This window comes from Vanellus vanellus (assembly GCF_965231255.1).
Source record: "Vanellus vanellus genome assembly, chromosome: 3".
NCBI lineage: Eukaryota > Metazoa > Chordata > Aves > Charadriiformes > Charadriidae > Vanellus > Vanellus vanellus.
The window spans coordinates 17195915-17211783 of NC_138907.1; the positions used below are offsets into that span (position 1 = coordinate 17195915).

At 38.4% G+C, this 15869-nt stretch overlaps 1 protein-coding gene across 22 annotated transcripts in view; it reads left to right on the top strand.

Annotated features, from left to right (window-relative positions):
* The window catches only part of NRXN1 (neurexin 1), a gene marked incomplete at its 5' end in the record, with an annotated part of 721771 nt that overhangs the window by 358894 nt on the left and 347008 nt on the right, over nucleotides 1-15869 (top strand). For 19 of the 22 annotated variants that reach the window (XM_082481382.1, XM_082481381.1, XM_082481363.1 and 16 more), the window contains one exon: nucleotides 4514-4633. In XM_082481382.1, coding sequence (XP_082337508.1) covers nucleotides 4514-4633 — 120 coding nt within the window. Of the gene's footprint in view, nucleotides 1-3526; nucleotides 3554-4513; nucleotides 4634-15869 lie in introns of all 22 variants that reach the window. The other 3 variants (XM_082481373.1, XM_082481385.1, XM_082481383.1) reach the window with 1 other exon arrangement.

The following is a 15869-nucleotide window of genomic DNA, read 5'->3' on the forward strand; positions in this document are numbered from 1 at the left end:
AATATGTAGAATTCACAACTTATTTTTCTGTAGCTTTAGCTTCTATTTATTTCTATCAGGAATGCAAAAATATGTATAAATTAGTTTGTCACTGAGCTTAGAAAATTAGATTCTGCTTTCTGAATGACGTTAACAAGTTCCATGCCTGCACCATCCTTTCAGAGAGTCAAAGTACAGCTTAATTCCATTATGTATTTCATAGCTTCTTTTGAAATTATGTAATTTTCTAAATGAATTTTATGGACTTCAAAGAAATATTGCCCCAGGCCTAGAGTGCGAGTTCACCTTTTAAACCAGTGGCACAACTCAGCTATCAGTAAATTTAATAAAGCTACCAACAATTTAATAAAGCCGTACAAATATTGTCCTTTTTGGTGGAGAGTCAGCTTTTTCTGACACCAAAATCATCTGACACAAGCGAAATGGTCGAACCAGATGTGCTACCTGGCTCCCAGAGAACTGCCTCACCAAAAGTCTCTTGCCCGCGGAAGAAAATCCTTAGCACCATGGAATGAAATATTCCCTTCCAACCATTCTGCTTAACCCTTTGCAAGTTAACTCTTCCGTTTCACTTTTTTATTTCAAGTCTCCCTGTCTGACCCATCTGTCAGCCTCGTGTCTGCAGACCACGGATCAGATGGACAAAAAAAATGTTCCAATACCTAAAATACGTTTTAAGTCACTTGCATATTTAGCTGCCTCCTAGAAGTCTCTAGTCTGCCTCAAGCTGCCCATAGCTCTGCTGCTGTGTACAGAGGACTGTCTCCATCCTTAGAGCGCTGAGCAGTTTTGCATCAATCTCATGCCCCAATGGGACGCGTAAGCTCTGTAAGTCCCTTGAGATGTCGAGTCCAAAGAGCTCAGGACACAGCAGCAGCAGTAATTTCAAAACAATAAGTATTAGTCACCACCACTCTCAATCCAAAAGATGGCTGGATGCACTGGTGGGTATGATAAAACATCAGCCTGCCACAAAATCTTTCCTTAGAAGTGAGGCACTTGGTTTTGATGTTCTTCAGACTCTTATTGATTGAATTCCCCATCTTTCTGGTATAAAAAAAACCCCAAACCTGGAGCGAAAGCTCTTCTCTCTCTGTCAAAGTGTGATACCATGATGTACTACGAATTAATTTTATCTGTTAGGATTTTGTTCTTAAAATATTGTTATTTCTCAATAACTTTTCTGTTATAAGTGCATGTTAAAAATTCTTTCTCCGGAACATTTTTTGCAAACGCACACACGGGGTTGGTGTGGCAAGTTGTGCGGCTTGCATTTCGAAGTTTCAGCCACAGGCAGATAGATATCTCCGTGCTCCATCATTGAGCATTGAGTATAATTTGCACTTGGCTGAATCCACCTTGTTGACAAATTTTCAATGGCTAGATCAGATAGAAACTAACAGCTAGAAGCATAAATATGCTAATTAGCTCTTTGAGTTGTTAACAGCAACCCCAGAGCCAGGTTATAAGTGTCAGCCTTGTTTTTCTCTGGTCAAATCCATTGTACTTTTTTTACACGCTTTATTTAAAGCAGAATTATAGAAATTACAGAATGATAAAAAAATAGTTTTAATATATTTAGGAAGAAAGTGCACTGTGTGCATACATGTGCATATATAATATAATTTTTGTATTAAATGAACAATATGAAAAGCTTCAAAGTATAAACAGATGTGAAGATTCTTGGTGGTGAGATACGGAATTCGTTTTTGCACTATATAGTAAAACATTGTACATGCTACTTAATAATGCTTTTTTGTGTAATATATGGCATGTAAGCCCTCACATAAGACAAATGTAAATGAGAGACCAAATCCAGTCAATTAAAAAGTCTGCAGCAAAGACTGAATAAATTAGAATTTTTAAATAGAATGTGAATCAAAAGGTGAGTACTTAGGAGAGTGTATTACAATATTTTTACTAAATAGCTTAGTTCTGTAATAGAGATAGGAAAATATGAACCTGTTATGGGGGATATTATAGTATTTACTGACATTAAACAGTCCTCTGTTCTTTAAAAAAAAAAAAGGCCTACTTTTATTAAAAGAAATTCTTACATGTAAGCTAGCCTTGATGGCAATTTTTGAATAATGACTACTATAAATAAGCCAAAAGTGCTAAGAATCAATTTCATAAAAAGCAAAATACCCCGTTTTTTTTTAACCAGATCCTATCTGTATTTTTTCAAAATGTGTGTTTTCACATGCACTTTTTAATGTGCCTACGGGTCCTGCAGTTTACGTACTTTTAAGTCCTTGTGACTTCTGTTCTACTTTTGCAAAGATGAGGAAATTTAACATTGCATAACTGAAGTGTAAATAAATGCATGAATATATAACATTTAAACACCTACAGATATTTTCACTTCATCTTTGTAAAGTTTCTGAGTAGCAGAATCTGGTGAGAAAAAAAATGTGTCTTGTCTTGTCAGCTACGGGATTCTGTCATTATAATCCCCAGCTCAAGAAAGGGTGATGTAATGCCCAAATGTTTAAACTTCTGGGCTCAAAACTCCAAAGAAAAGGAAATCACTCTCCTGTGTCTGCCTACTGCAGTAAGTCAGTTGTAGGTATTATTATTATTTGAACAAGAGAAAATAGAACAGTTAATAGTTTTGCCAAAACAGGGATGCAGCATACACTGCCCTCGTTTTTAATCGCACTGGTGACTGTTCAGGCCCTGGTTCAGAGGTGTGCTCGAGCAGCGCCTCATTTGAAGCAAGTGGCCGTTGAACTGACTTAAATCATATTGATATGGGATTTTCTGAAGTACTGGCAAATCAAAAGAAAATCCCACGCTGCGATCTTCGAAGGAGCTGTAATGTGGAAGAAGGGTTAAGTGGATTTCTCTCTACAGGATGACTTGGGATATTTATATAATCTTTGGACCAGTTTTGCCCTGTCATCAATGACTAGCAGTGGGAGTTTCAAATGGATATTGATGTGTCTTCTCCAAAACAATTTAGGACAATTGTCTAATCCCAGAAACAAATTTTTCCTTGTAGTGTTGAGAGTCACAGTGAAACCTGTGTGAGCTCATAGTAATCCGTAGTTCACAGTCTGTGTTTCAGTCTTCATTCGGCACTCATGAGGAAAGGACTAGAAAAAGGAGAGACGGGAGAGGATGATGGTGCTAATTATTCTTGAATTCAGTGTATCTGAACGTGACAAATGGCTAGTCAGAATTCAGCCATGCATTGACTCTACTAATGCATTCTTATCTATCCAAGGAAGAACAAAAAAAAAAAAAAACAACCAACCCTTTTAATTTTCCTTCATTACATGTCATCAGCTCAATTAACCATTATATTTGTAGTAAAATACTGGCAAATTACTGCTTTCTTATTTTGGCTTGCCTGAAGATTTATGGCTATTAGCATTAATTTGTTTGCATTATATGGCATTTCTTTCTCTCTTTAACAGCAGCATGCACTTTACTCTGACTGTTTTTTTTCTGTGTTTGCTGCCATTTCAATATTGCTTACTAACATTTAATATATTTTGCTTTTTTTATTTTGCTGACAAAGTTGCATTGATGAAAGCTGATTTGCAAGGTAGATAGCCCTATGTGTATTAAACAAGACTGAAACCCCCAATGCATAGTGGGACTTCTGCAATAAATGCTCCGTACATTTCAGAACTAAAGTGTGTTATTCTGTTCCAGATTTTGTCTTTCACACCTCTAAAACAATGGGCTACGTGAACCTTCATTTTCCAGCATAGCTTGCATAAAGGCTTTCAGTCTTGAATATGTTTGTATAGTGATTGCTTTAGTGCTTTGATCATTCCTTTTCAAATTTCTTTATATTTCCGTAGTCTAGTTATGATTCTCTAGAAATAGAGTAGCTTTGTTTTCCCTGCATATGTCACATTTTGGCATGCCACTTCATTAGTAGTCTGGTTTTCTGCATCTCCCCTTAAAAGAGGAACCTGCATGGGATCCCTGAAGCATGTGAATGAGTACTTGCCAACATTCCTGCCAAAGAATCCCCAACTCCTCTTATTTTCAGACCTAAATCATTTAAAATAATTTGTGGGATTAAAAACACTGTATAGTGTAGCTTCATTTTATTTTTCTTTTGTTTTGTTTTTAGTTTTATTTTCCAATCTTTACTTTCATCTCCCAGAGCTTTGCTTTCTGTGGCATCTGGCTTTGCTGTTTGAAATGTACATACAGGAAAAAATAATAAAGTTTTTAGAAAACGTTTAGCCAGTTAATGGTCTGACATGAGATTAACAAATAACTTGCAACAAAGTTAACATTCCCACTGTACCTGGAATAACTCTGCTTCAGTTTGTACATTCTTATGTTTGACATATCAGTCCTAAAACTAAAGCAAGAACACCCTTTTAATATTACACGCTGCTACAAAATCGGCAAGTTTAAGTGCGTTTTACTTGGTAACTCTTTGCTCATTTGATTTGAGATGTTGGCAACTAGTTAATGTGATCCAGTGAGGAATACCTTTCTTTGGAAGACAAAGTGCAAGTCCTTTTTTGTATGTTCTCATCAGGCCCCAGCACAACATGCCAAGAGGATTCGTGCGCGAACCAGGGAGTGTGCTTACAGCAGTGGGACGGATTCAGTTGTGACTGTAGTATGACCTCCTTTAGTGGACCGTTATGCAATGACCGTAAGTACAATAAAACACGCTGATCTGAACACTCAGGAGCTTTAAGGCAATGTTTGAAACAAGTGTCTGAAGCTTTATATTATTTTGATATTCGACATTTAAATGAACTGGCAAAGCCGGTGAAATTTTAAGGCTTGTGGGAAGAACATAGCTAAAATATACAGTATAAATTTTGGACAATGTGCAGTATCAAACACTGACAGAATTTGGTTTTATTACACTTGATTGCATGTCTAATATACTGATGGTTACCTGTTTGAAATAATCCCTTTCTCTGCATAAATGTTACAAATAGTTTTTTTTTCCTGATTGAAAAAACCTTTTACATTTCATTATCTTAAGCTATATTGTAATTTTTTAGCATTATATCATGAGGGCTATAATTACTGTGAAGCAGTTGACAAGGCTCATTATCTCCCTTTGTAGTTTTCTTTAGGTGACACACTAAGCATGCCAATAATAAAAAGCATGCCGAGTATTTTAGTTCTTTTAAATTTCATCTGAATAAAACTACATAACGTACACCAACCATCTGGTCTTTCAGGAAAAGCTTAAATGTGTCAAAAATAAGCGGCCTGACTCACCAATGTCATAATCTAGTTTTATTCCAATCTAGCTTTATTGATCTAAATAGAATTATGCAGAAGTGAAAGTGGAACAGTAATGCAAGAGCCATAATGATCCACGGTAACTGATTAAAGCAAGCTACTGAGTTTTCTTTTTAACTCATCACATTTGAAATATCCAAATGTGGCACGCTTTTATATCCATACGAAGAGGGAATTTCTTAAGGCTAAGCATTTTTATTTCTATTTGTATACATTTATCTGAATGAATGACTGATGGTAGAAAGTGTTGGTATAACTGTCTAGTCAAGCATTTTGGATTTTTGTCTTCTTGTTGTTTTCCACTCTACTGCAAGGTGTATCTTCTTGGACAAACCCTAAAATAACAGAATAATTGTAGTCTGAAAAGCTTTTGGCTCGAATTGTATATAGCACAAGGCTAGAAAATGAATTATACGTAAAAGCTACCTTAATTATTCTCACAAAGGTTCCTCTTTTCTGCTCTTAACCATGTTTGAAAACTATGGAAAGGACTCATCTCAGTGTGTTTCTCTGCAGTTGCTGTCATGGTAGAAACGAAATGCGGTATCAAAAAACTTTTGATAATTTGAGCAAAGGTTTGGGTTTACTTTATGTACATGAGTTTGCCCTTCCCAGCATTGTGAGTGATTAGTCATACTGCTAAACACATTATTTGTAAAGATTTCAGTCCCCTATCCCTATCTGCTACAGGAGAAAATGATTTGTCTCTATTTTACTTTTAACTTGTTATTTCTGTTCTTCTGTGATCTTCGAGTTCTTCCAAAAGCAACTAAAAACTATGAATAACAAGTTATATATGCCACATCTACCAAAGGAAAAAAAAATAATAATTTGTCTTAGTAGTAACTGATGTCTGGACCTGGAATATTCTCTGAATTATTTCTTCAAGTGACAGCTACTGCATAAATTTGGCAAACTGATGAACTTACGTAAGAAAGGTATTTACCAATCTGTGAAGGCTCATTTGTATGGCAACAATATGGACTACATTGCACACAATCAGATAATTTTCAATATTCTATTTCCGATGATGGTAAAGGAGTACCTTTAGAACATGGTTGCAAAAAAAATACTTACTTTTTTCCCAGGTAGATCATCTTTTTTTTTTTTTTTTTTTTTAAATGTTCTTCTATCACAAACATGAAATATAAATTTATCCTAGATACGCACATTTTGTTATAGCATGCAGAGTCTGGTAAATATGCTATGTTTTGTTTCTGATTTATCTTGGTTCCTTGGATTAGTTCAGATACCAAAAATCTGCAAAGCAAATCTAATGAGAGAGATTTTTCCTAATGGTATATGTGAGGGAAAGGAGGAGAAATGTTGTAATCTCAATGTCATCTGGATGCTCCCAGGCTGCTCTCTCCTGTGTTTAGGAAGAGCATATTGGGAAGAGGAATGAGGAGATGTTACTACAGTCTTTAGTAACTTGTATAGGCTGCACACCACAGGCTACACTTCTGCAGCACTGAAGTAAGACAAATTCCTTTCATGTGAAGAAAGATTATCTCAGCGGCAGGTCTGGAATACCACCTGCTTGTTGCTGAAAAACGCATCCCCTTCAGAAGGATTTAGGCATGTTCCTGAGCACAGTGTACGTGAGCGTGTTTCTGCTGCAGACTGTGCATGGAGCAATGCTGGTTGACAGAAGCTGAAACCTAACCCAGTATTGCTACACAGCCGGGCCCTTGGCTTACGTGACATTTGAATATTCTGTTTTATCTAAAATGGAGTATTCAGGATATCAAAATCTCATAGGTAGAGATTTTTTTTATTACCAACCCCAAAAACTGACCACTTAAAAAAAAAAAAGTGTCAGTGGTCATAAGAGAAACAGTTAAAAGGTTTATGGAGACTTGCGTCCCTCCTGCATTGGATGTCCATGTCCATGTCTTGGCAGCAGGGGGCTGCAGGGTGGATTCAGTGAGGAGAGGCTGGGACTGCCCCAGGCCAGGCATAGTCAGCTCCAATGGACCCACCACAGGGCACAGCTGAGTCCCTCAGCCAAGCTGGTGGCACCACTATGAGAACACACTTAGAAAGTATGCCATTTTTACCAAAATGCCAGACAGATGAAGGAGGAGGGAACAAAAAGAGTGAGAAACAGGGGAGGGAACACCAAAGTCAGAGCAGGGGAGGAGTGGGTGAGCTGCTGGCTGGGAGTTTGGGCCCCAGCCAGGATTAACCCACCACACCTCCCCATTATTTTGTTCCAGTTAACCCACCACACCTCCCCACTATTTTGTTCCACCCGTTCCTAGGGAACATATCTGAGTAGAAATTTCAGAGTAACAAAATGGCTGAGGTGAGAAGGGGACCTGTGGAGATTGTTCAGTCCCAATCCCTCTGCTCAGAGTAGAGTCGGCTAGTACAGGTTGTCCAGGGCTGTGTCCAGTTGGGTTTTGAATATCTCCAAGGACAGAGACTCCATAACCTCTCTGGTCAACCTGTGCCAGTGCTCAGTCACCCTGACAGTACAAACATTTTCCTTATCTTTAAATTGAGATTTGGTGTATTTCAGTTTGTGCCTATTGCCTCTTGTCCTGTCACTGGGCACCACGGAGAAGAATCTGTCTCTGTCTTCTTTACTCCCACCCATCAAGTATTTTTAAAACATTGATAGGATCTCCACTGAGCCTTCTCTTCTCCAGACTGAACAGTCCCTGCTCTCTCAGCCTCTCTTCATATGAGATGCTTCAAGCCCTTAACCACCTTTGTGGCCCTTTACTGGACTTATTCTGGTATGCTTACGTTGCTCTTGCAGTGGGGAACCCACCACTAGGAGACAGTGTTCCAGATGCACCTCAGCAGTGCTGAGTAGAGGGGAAGGATCACATCTCTCAACCTTTCGGTGACATTTTTCTTAATTCAGCCAATAAGGCTGTTGACCTTCTTTGCCACAAGAGCACGTTGCTGACTCACGTTCAACTTGGTGTCTACCAGGATGTCCAGTTCCTTTTCTGCAAAGCTGCTTTCCAGCTGGTCAGGCCCCAGCACGTCCTGGTGCATGGGCTCACTCCTCCCCAAGTGCAGGATTTGGCATTTTCCTTTGTTTTACAAGGTTTTTGTCAGCCGACCTCTCCAGTTTGTCAGCATCCCTCTGAATGGCAGCACACACATCTGGTCTATCAACCATTCCTCCCATTTTTCTATCATCTGCAATTTGCATAAATGTGCACAGATTACCTTGCTGCATCTGAGTTGATACTTTCAGCATGTTTCCCATAGTAACTTCAGTGCACAAAGATTTGAGGTGCATTATTGCCAGGCTTTACAATGTAAATGTTTCATGTCTATCGTTATTGTCTTTAATTTCTGAATCAGAGAGTTGAAGGAAATAATGAAAGAAAGTTTCTTGAAAAGTGTTATAATACATTCTACTAATACTGCATGCAAGAAGTTTCTTTAATCTTTCCTATAATAGCAAATTGTTACTCCTGTGCTGTTTGGTGTATTATTTCAGGTGAAAACGTGCACAGTTTAAAGTGAAGATTTTTTTTAAAAGTTCTCTCAAAATAAGCACCACGTGAGGCAGGTTGCTTCTTTCCCAGTCCAAGAGTGTCCTCTGTGTGTATCAGCTAGAGAGAAGCAGAAATTTAGGGAATGTTATTCCTATGGAAAACGACCTGGGCCAGCTAAGGTGTAGTCAGGAACGTGCGCAATTTAATCCAGAAAAGTTTTCCTTGGTTGCAAATCTCAGTACTACACTACAGTGAGTATGGAATACCTGTAGACCGTAAGCCTCTGTGGTGGCAGAGGTGGGAACATTCTGTGTGCTGCAGTTTCCTATTTACTGGAAGATAAACAAGGCAGAGGAAGTTTTGACCCTAAGATGCTATACAGATTATCATTTTCTCTTTTGATGTGATATGGCACTTGGAGATTCAGGGCAACAGCGCTCTTTAGATGTGATAGACAGAAGTGTTACATTGATAAGTGCAAAGCAGACCAGTAGCAGTTGTTCCTACAAAATGGGATTATATAGAAGACTGTACTAAAAGGACAGTTAATGGCTGTTCTTACAAATGGATGGCTGCATGCAACTCCTCTGAGAAAATACATCGTGAACATCATAACTATTTCTAACAGCAGGTTATGTAGTGAAAGCTATCCTGTCAGGGAATTCAGCTTTTTTATAAGACTGGGGTTGAAAATTACTCTAACAAAACAAAACAAATCTGTAAGAGATTATCTGCTCTCAGTAAGTTTACATCTGTTTTTACTCAGGCAGTCTTTAAGTATAGCCATATTAGTGAAAGTAATGGCATGTTTGTGGAAACAAATACTGCTATTATGGCATGGAAAATAGCAGACGTAATAACATTGTCACATTACATTAGTATAGAAATGTTCTTTGCCAAATTACAGGGCAGCTACAACGCTGTCTGTTACTATAAGGGAATAATGTATTGGTGGTGTACTTGTGATGGTATGGCTAACGCTGTGTCAACACTTCCATTAAAATCCATTTCTGAAGGGTTAGAACTTCACCATGCAGTCTCTTCTGACTAGGAATTTGATGTTCTCAATTGCTGGGAGTAACAAAACTTTTTTTGAAAGTTCTCCTATTTTATTTTGACTCTTTATCAAGAAAAATCAAAAGCCCTCATTTAAATGGACAACTGTGTCAGTATTACAAAATGGCTTCAGGTAAAACATATTTGATTGCGTTATGGAGATACTGCCTTTCAGGTAAGACTGTATCTGTAGTGATGGTTAGATTTTATTTTAAATGTGTTTGGATGTCAATATAATAACTGTTGTGTATCAGGACAATTTGATTGGAGATTGGACAAGGAGTTCAAGGAAGGCCTGCTAGGAAAAGATGGAATCCACCTGCCAAATGAGGCAGCATCTTTGCCACAAGCTGACCAACCTGGTGAGGAGAGAGCCAGGACCTAGGAATGGTGGGGAATGGAGATAACTCACAAGAAAGTGAGGAAAATAGTGGACTGTGATGTGGAGCTCTGCCCAGGGACAAGTGATGAGCCAGCTGAGAGCTTATGGGTTAGGGTGAGAGGGCAGACCAAAGTCTAATATGATGTGATGGGTATGTGCTACAAACTGCCTGATAAGGACGAAATAGATGAGGCCTTCTTCAGACAAGTTGAAGAAGCCTCATGTTCACAGACGTATTCTTCTTGAATAACCCCAGGGGCAACAGAGCAGGGCACAAGCAATCTAGGAGATGTCTGGAGTGCATTTACTTGCCAACACAGGTGGTCAAGGAGCCAGTGAAGGGAGGCACACTGCTAGATCTCATATGTACGAACAAGGAAGAATGGATCAGGGTTGTGATGGTCGAGAAGTTCAGGTTCTTGAGATGTAGGAGCAATACAAAAGCTGGAACACAGTCCTGGACTTCAAGAGAGCAGACCTTGGCATGTTCAGGGACCTGTTTGGAAGAATCCCATAGGGCCCAGAAGAACTGGTAGATTTTCAAGGATCAGTTCTTTGAAGCTGAGGAACCCTCATACACAGAAAATTAAGCAAAAGTGGCAAAAGGCAGGAGGAGCCTTCAACAAAACTCAAACATTAAAAGGGAGTGTGCAAGAGGTAGCAGCAGGGTCAGGTGGCCCAGGAAGAATATAGAGATGTTGTTCATGCATGCAGGGGTGGGGTTAGGAAAAGGCCGACTTGGAGTTTAATCCGGCAAGGGATGTGGAGGGGTAAGAGGAAGGGCTCCTACCAGCGGTGAAAGAGCAGGAAAATGTGGGCCTGCCACTGAATGGGATGAGGGGACCTCATGGCAAGGAACATGGCAGAGACCGCAGTACTTGGCCTTCTTTGCCTTGGTTGTTTACTGGCAAGACCAGCCTTTAGCACTTTCAGCAATCCCAGGTCCCTGAGACCAGTGGGAAACTCTTGAGGAAGACTTGCCTTGGTGGAGAAAGATCAGATCAGGGAGTATCTAAACAAAGTGGACATATGCAAGTTCCTGAGACATGATGTCTCACCACAAGTGTCACAGGTCGTTGCAACGCCACTCTTGATTATCTATGAAAGGTCATGGCTAATGCGGGCAGTTGCTGAGAACTAGAAAAAAGTAAATGTTTCCCCTGTTGTCAAGAAGGAGGAACCAGTAAACTACAGGCTGGTCAGCCGTGCCTTGGTCACTGGAAAGGTAATGGAGAAAATCTGCCTGGAAGCCATTTTCAAACATATTAGGGACAATGAGGTTATTAGGGGCAGCCAATATGGACTTATGAAGGGGAAATCACATATTATTACATGACAGTGGTTTCAGTCTTAGGTATTTGTCATTTTTTGCTAAGCTGACAATCTGTGTTCTGATTTGCAACCATGCTGAGCACTCAAAATTGGGACTGGAACATGTATGTTTCCAGAAGATCAAATCCTAATTATTTCAGATTGAACACACTGAGCAGTGGATACTTCTGGCTGTTACTGAGGACAGTAGAAACTAGGCACTGTAAAAATACATTAGTTAAAGTTTATGAGAGATCTGCATATTCGAGTATTTGACATTACAAAATTTCCAGGAGGAACTGAATTATTCTCTCTTCAGTGTAGTGTTTGGAGAGTGCATTAAGCAATATTGAGGTTATACTTTGGACCACAAACACCCTAAATACTGAGTCAGCGTTCAACTTCTGTAATAAGTGAGCAGTTTTATAAACACCAGCCTTCTTCACTGCAGAACTCTGATCAAAACAGGTGTATTCTCACACTGAATAAGACAAGTCTTACACTTTGTGAACAAGTAATTAGCAATTATGTAATAAACCATATGCAAGGAGGGGTAATTTAATATTGCACACAGAAGTGGAGACCTGGCTTTCCTTAGGTTTGCAGTCCTGTGTGTTTAATGTCATGTATATGTGCATATATCTAAAAAATAAAATTTAAAATCACACACAATATTTGTAGTGTATAAAAAATAGGAGTATTTATTATTTTCCTTATCCGCACCACTGACTTTTTACAGTCTTCTGAACTATCATATGGTGTTGACAATAGATAGTCATTCTCCTATCACAGTATCTTCCTCCTTCTGGAATGCAAATCAGAGGGTGGTATTCACATAATCTCTGTTTACATTATCAGTCTGGTATTACACAAATGATGGATTTAAATCAGTTTACTGCATTATTTCTTTAACATTTATTAATAGATTTAACTGTTATGGATACTGCATCTTTTGGACCTTTTGACACCTGGAGTGTAAGATCGGTCTTAATGCTACTGTTGTGAGAAGGGATATATACAAAACAAAGAAGCTTAATTAAACCAGTGACTGAAAGCTAAACTAACTGTAGGAGCCACTCGGTAGTACTTTCCAAAATAATGTTACATATTCCTGGAGAAGACTTTACAGTTGCTTTCTACCAATAAACGTGTAACCTGCTATTAAGAAAGGGATAGAAAATTCCTCGGAGTACTTTAAAACACATTTGATTTCCATCTCCAGTGGCTGAGAATTAAAAAATCTGTCCCTGATAACACAGAAGTCTAAATACTTCATATGGTTATTTTGCCACAGAGTCTCACAGTACACAGGAGAAATAAAGATAGCTGAACACAAAATTACAAAGCAGGGCAAGCTACTGGAATGAACTAATTGAAGAAATCTCAATTTGCTCAGCTTATCTTATCCAATATCTCTCTATAATGAATATCTGGAATTTCTGGTGGCAAACATCAGTGGCCTAATTTGTATAAACTTCAAAGGAAGTAGAACTTCACGCACGCGCTCTTGAAAATGCAGAAATCTTGAGGTGTTTAGGAGAATTACAAAAACTGTGCAAAGGGCAAGGAAAGCAAGAAGTGTTGCCTGTGAGCCACGGCTGTGGACCGAGATTACTTTTGTTTGCATTGGAACCCTGGTCAGGATAGACTGCGCCTTGAGCTGTCAGGCTCCTGTGATGTTATATGGGAGCACATGCACATTTTTTTTCAAGGTTTTAGTGGCCCAGCTCTGTTAGTTTTTTTCTTTTCTCCTCTGTTTCATGTGGATTTTGTAGTATGTACATTTTGGCCTTTCATTAAGATATATCAGTCTATTAATTATGTAAGTTAACAGGCATGCTTTTGTTGACAGTCTGAAAACAAGATTTAGAATTTTTTTTCTGGTTTACAAACAAATTCTGAAGTAGTCAGATGAGCTATCAATGCTTAAAATAGTTAAGTAATTTCCATTTTCTTAAATAAATGACAAGCTATCCCTTTAAAAAATGAAAAAAAAAATAGAAAGTTGTTTGGCAGTGATTGTAGAAGCTCTTACATGTGAGAATGTTTATAACAAGCAGTAATAAGGAAAGTTTTAAGTGGGATACTTGATACAGAAAAAGCCAAAAAGGAACTTTCAAGGTAGCCAGAATACATTGTTACGGTTGTGCTTGTAGCTCAGATAGAAGCAATTGTGCAGCATTTCTGGCCTACTTGGAATTATTTTCTATTTCACAATATTAAAAATGGAACATAGCGTCAGAAAATTGCAAGCTTCTTTCTGCCTCTGGAGGAATCAAGGGAGTAATTAAATTGGATTTTGGTATGTCAATAATATCTTTCTCTTATTAATGGCATAATAATTTTGTAAATCAAATCCTAGAAGTGTTTCCAGTGTCATAAAGGTGAAAATGATTAAGGGTTAATTACATATATTCTCATGGAACTAAAATTGTTCTGTTGGGTATCGTTAGGTTCCTTTCTCTAGAACTTTCAATTATTACAATTTAATAGCATACTATGTACAATCCAGGTCTGAAATTTGTGTAGCCAAAAGCTATTCACAGTAATAAGCAGACTGGACGAGTGCTGTCACTGTTCTTTCTCACAGATTTCTCTGAATGTTCCAACAATATCGTATATTAAAATCAATTTTAGGTAACTAGCAGTTTTCTGAACAAGATTGATCACTATACGTGGCACAGCTGGGGCAGAAGTTTTAGTTCTGTAATAGCGTCAGTCGTTCCTCTCCAACAAAACCAAAAAAAGAGCAATGAGTAAGTGCTAGGTTTTTTAATAGATGACAGCTGTAAGGGTCACAAATGGTAAGAAGGAAGAAGAAAAAGCTTTCCCAAGCAGTGTCTTCTGTAACCCATAGCGGGAGAATAGCTCAAAGCGTATATGGGGAGTTTGGTAATATATATCTGTTTTACGTGCGAGATATTTAAGTACAATGGCACAATGATGCACAGTGGTGCTTCAGAAAGATAAAATTACTCAGTCTTTCTGAAGTCAGTACAACTGGACTCAGGTTACTAAGGCAACCTGATCATCCTCAGCATGTATTCCGGCTTGACAGATAGGTAGGTAGGTTAGATTCGAAGTAACTACATGCATATGAGGAACTCCTATACTCATTGCAAAAACAAGATTTTGTTGGTAGCTCGAGACCATTTTCTGAGCCTTCTGCGTGTTCGTTTCTGCCAGATCCTGCAGAAAATTGAGGCAAAGACAACTTTGCTATTAAAAGCAGAGTAAACAAAATGACCTGAATCTTATATGAGTAAATCAAGGTGTTCTGGAGCAGATTTAAGATCTATGTAATTCCTCAGAAGCTGAGAATGGAAGCATATGCTGCAGTAATGGCAAGGCACAGAGAAGGGTACATTATACAGATATTTTTTTATACAGCTTTCATGTTTTTATTTCCATGCTACAGGATGGATATTGTACCTGGTTTTGACAGCTTTTGGCCTCCCAGGTACCCCTAACTGACAGATAATCTGAATGAAATTTCCATGTTTTTCCTAGCACATATACGTCCATAAGCATGCTTATTCTCTCAATGTCACGTGTGATGTTTAAGAACCTTTAATACGTCATTTTGACTTAGGCTTATGAATCTTGTATACCGATGTTGTGTTTGGAAGTTTTTATAGCCATTTTCTGCGTAAGTATTTTAGGAAATGATGAAAGAAGGTAACAGAGGCAGTAATAACAGTGTGAAAAAACACTGCTGGAAGCAGTACTCCTAGGACTTGAAGGAATTTTACAAGGTTTTAGTGTCTAGTAAGGCAACCGCAAAATGAAGTCCCAGCTTGGGGAAAACCACTCCGTATTAAAAGCAGTCAGTACCCAGCTTGGGTACGGAAAAGTTGGAACTGTAGAAAAGAGGGTGAAGAACAGCTAATGCTCATGAAGCCGTTTGGTGCCCACAAACCCAATTTAAAGGCTGTGTTAAGGATGCTTGTCAATTTGGTGCTAATTCTGGAGGAATGTTCACGCTGCTAAGCTTTATGCTATCACTCTTTGTAATGAAGCCATACTTTGAATTGAAAACAGACGTATGAAGAAGCACATCATTTCACTGTAAACATCCACACTTAAAAAAACCCACTTAAAATGTATGATATGCAGTATTCAATGTCAAAGTGCATTAATATTTACAGATACCGTTTGCAAATCATCTTGAGCTCTGAGTGTGCTTTACCATATAAGGAAGTCCTCCCGATAGCATGTTTGTTGTTTTAAAATTCTCTCCCTTTTAAACAGTGTAAATCTTAAGAAAACTTCTAATCAGATCAGTGGTCTGATATTTGGATTATATTAAATATTTCACAGAGAGGTCAGAGTACTTTGAGTTTGGGAACTTAATGCTGCTTCGAAGTGTCAGCTGTGGAGGACCACCACCTCCTATCCAGAGATCCTAAAAATAG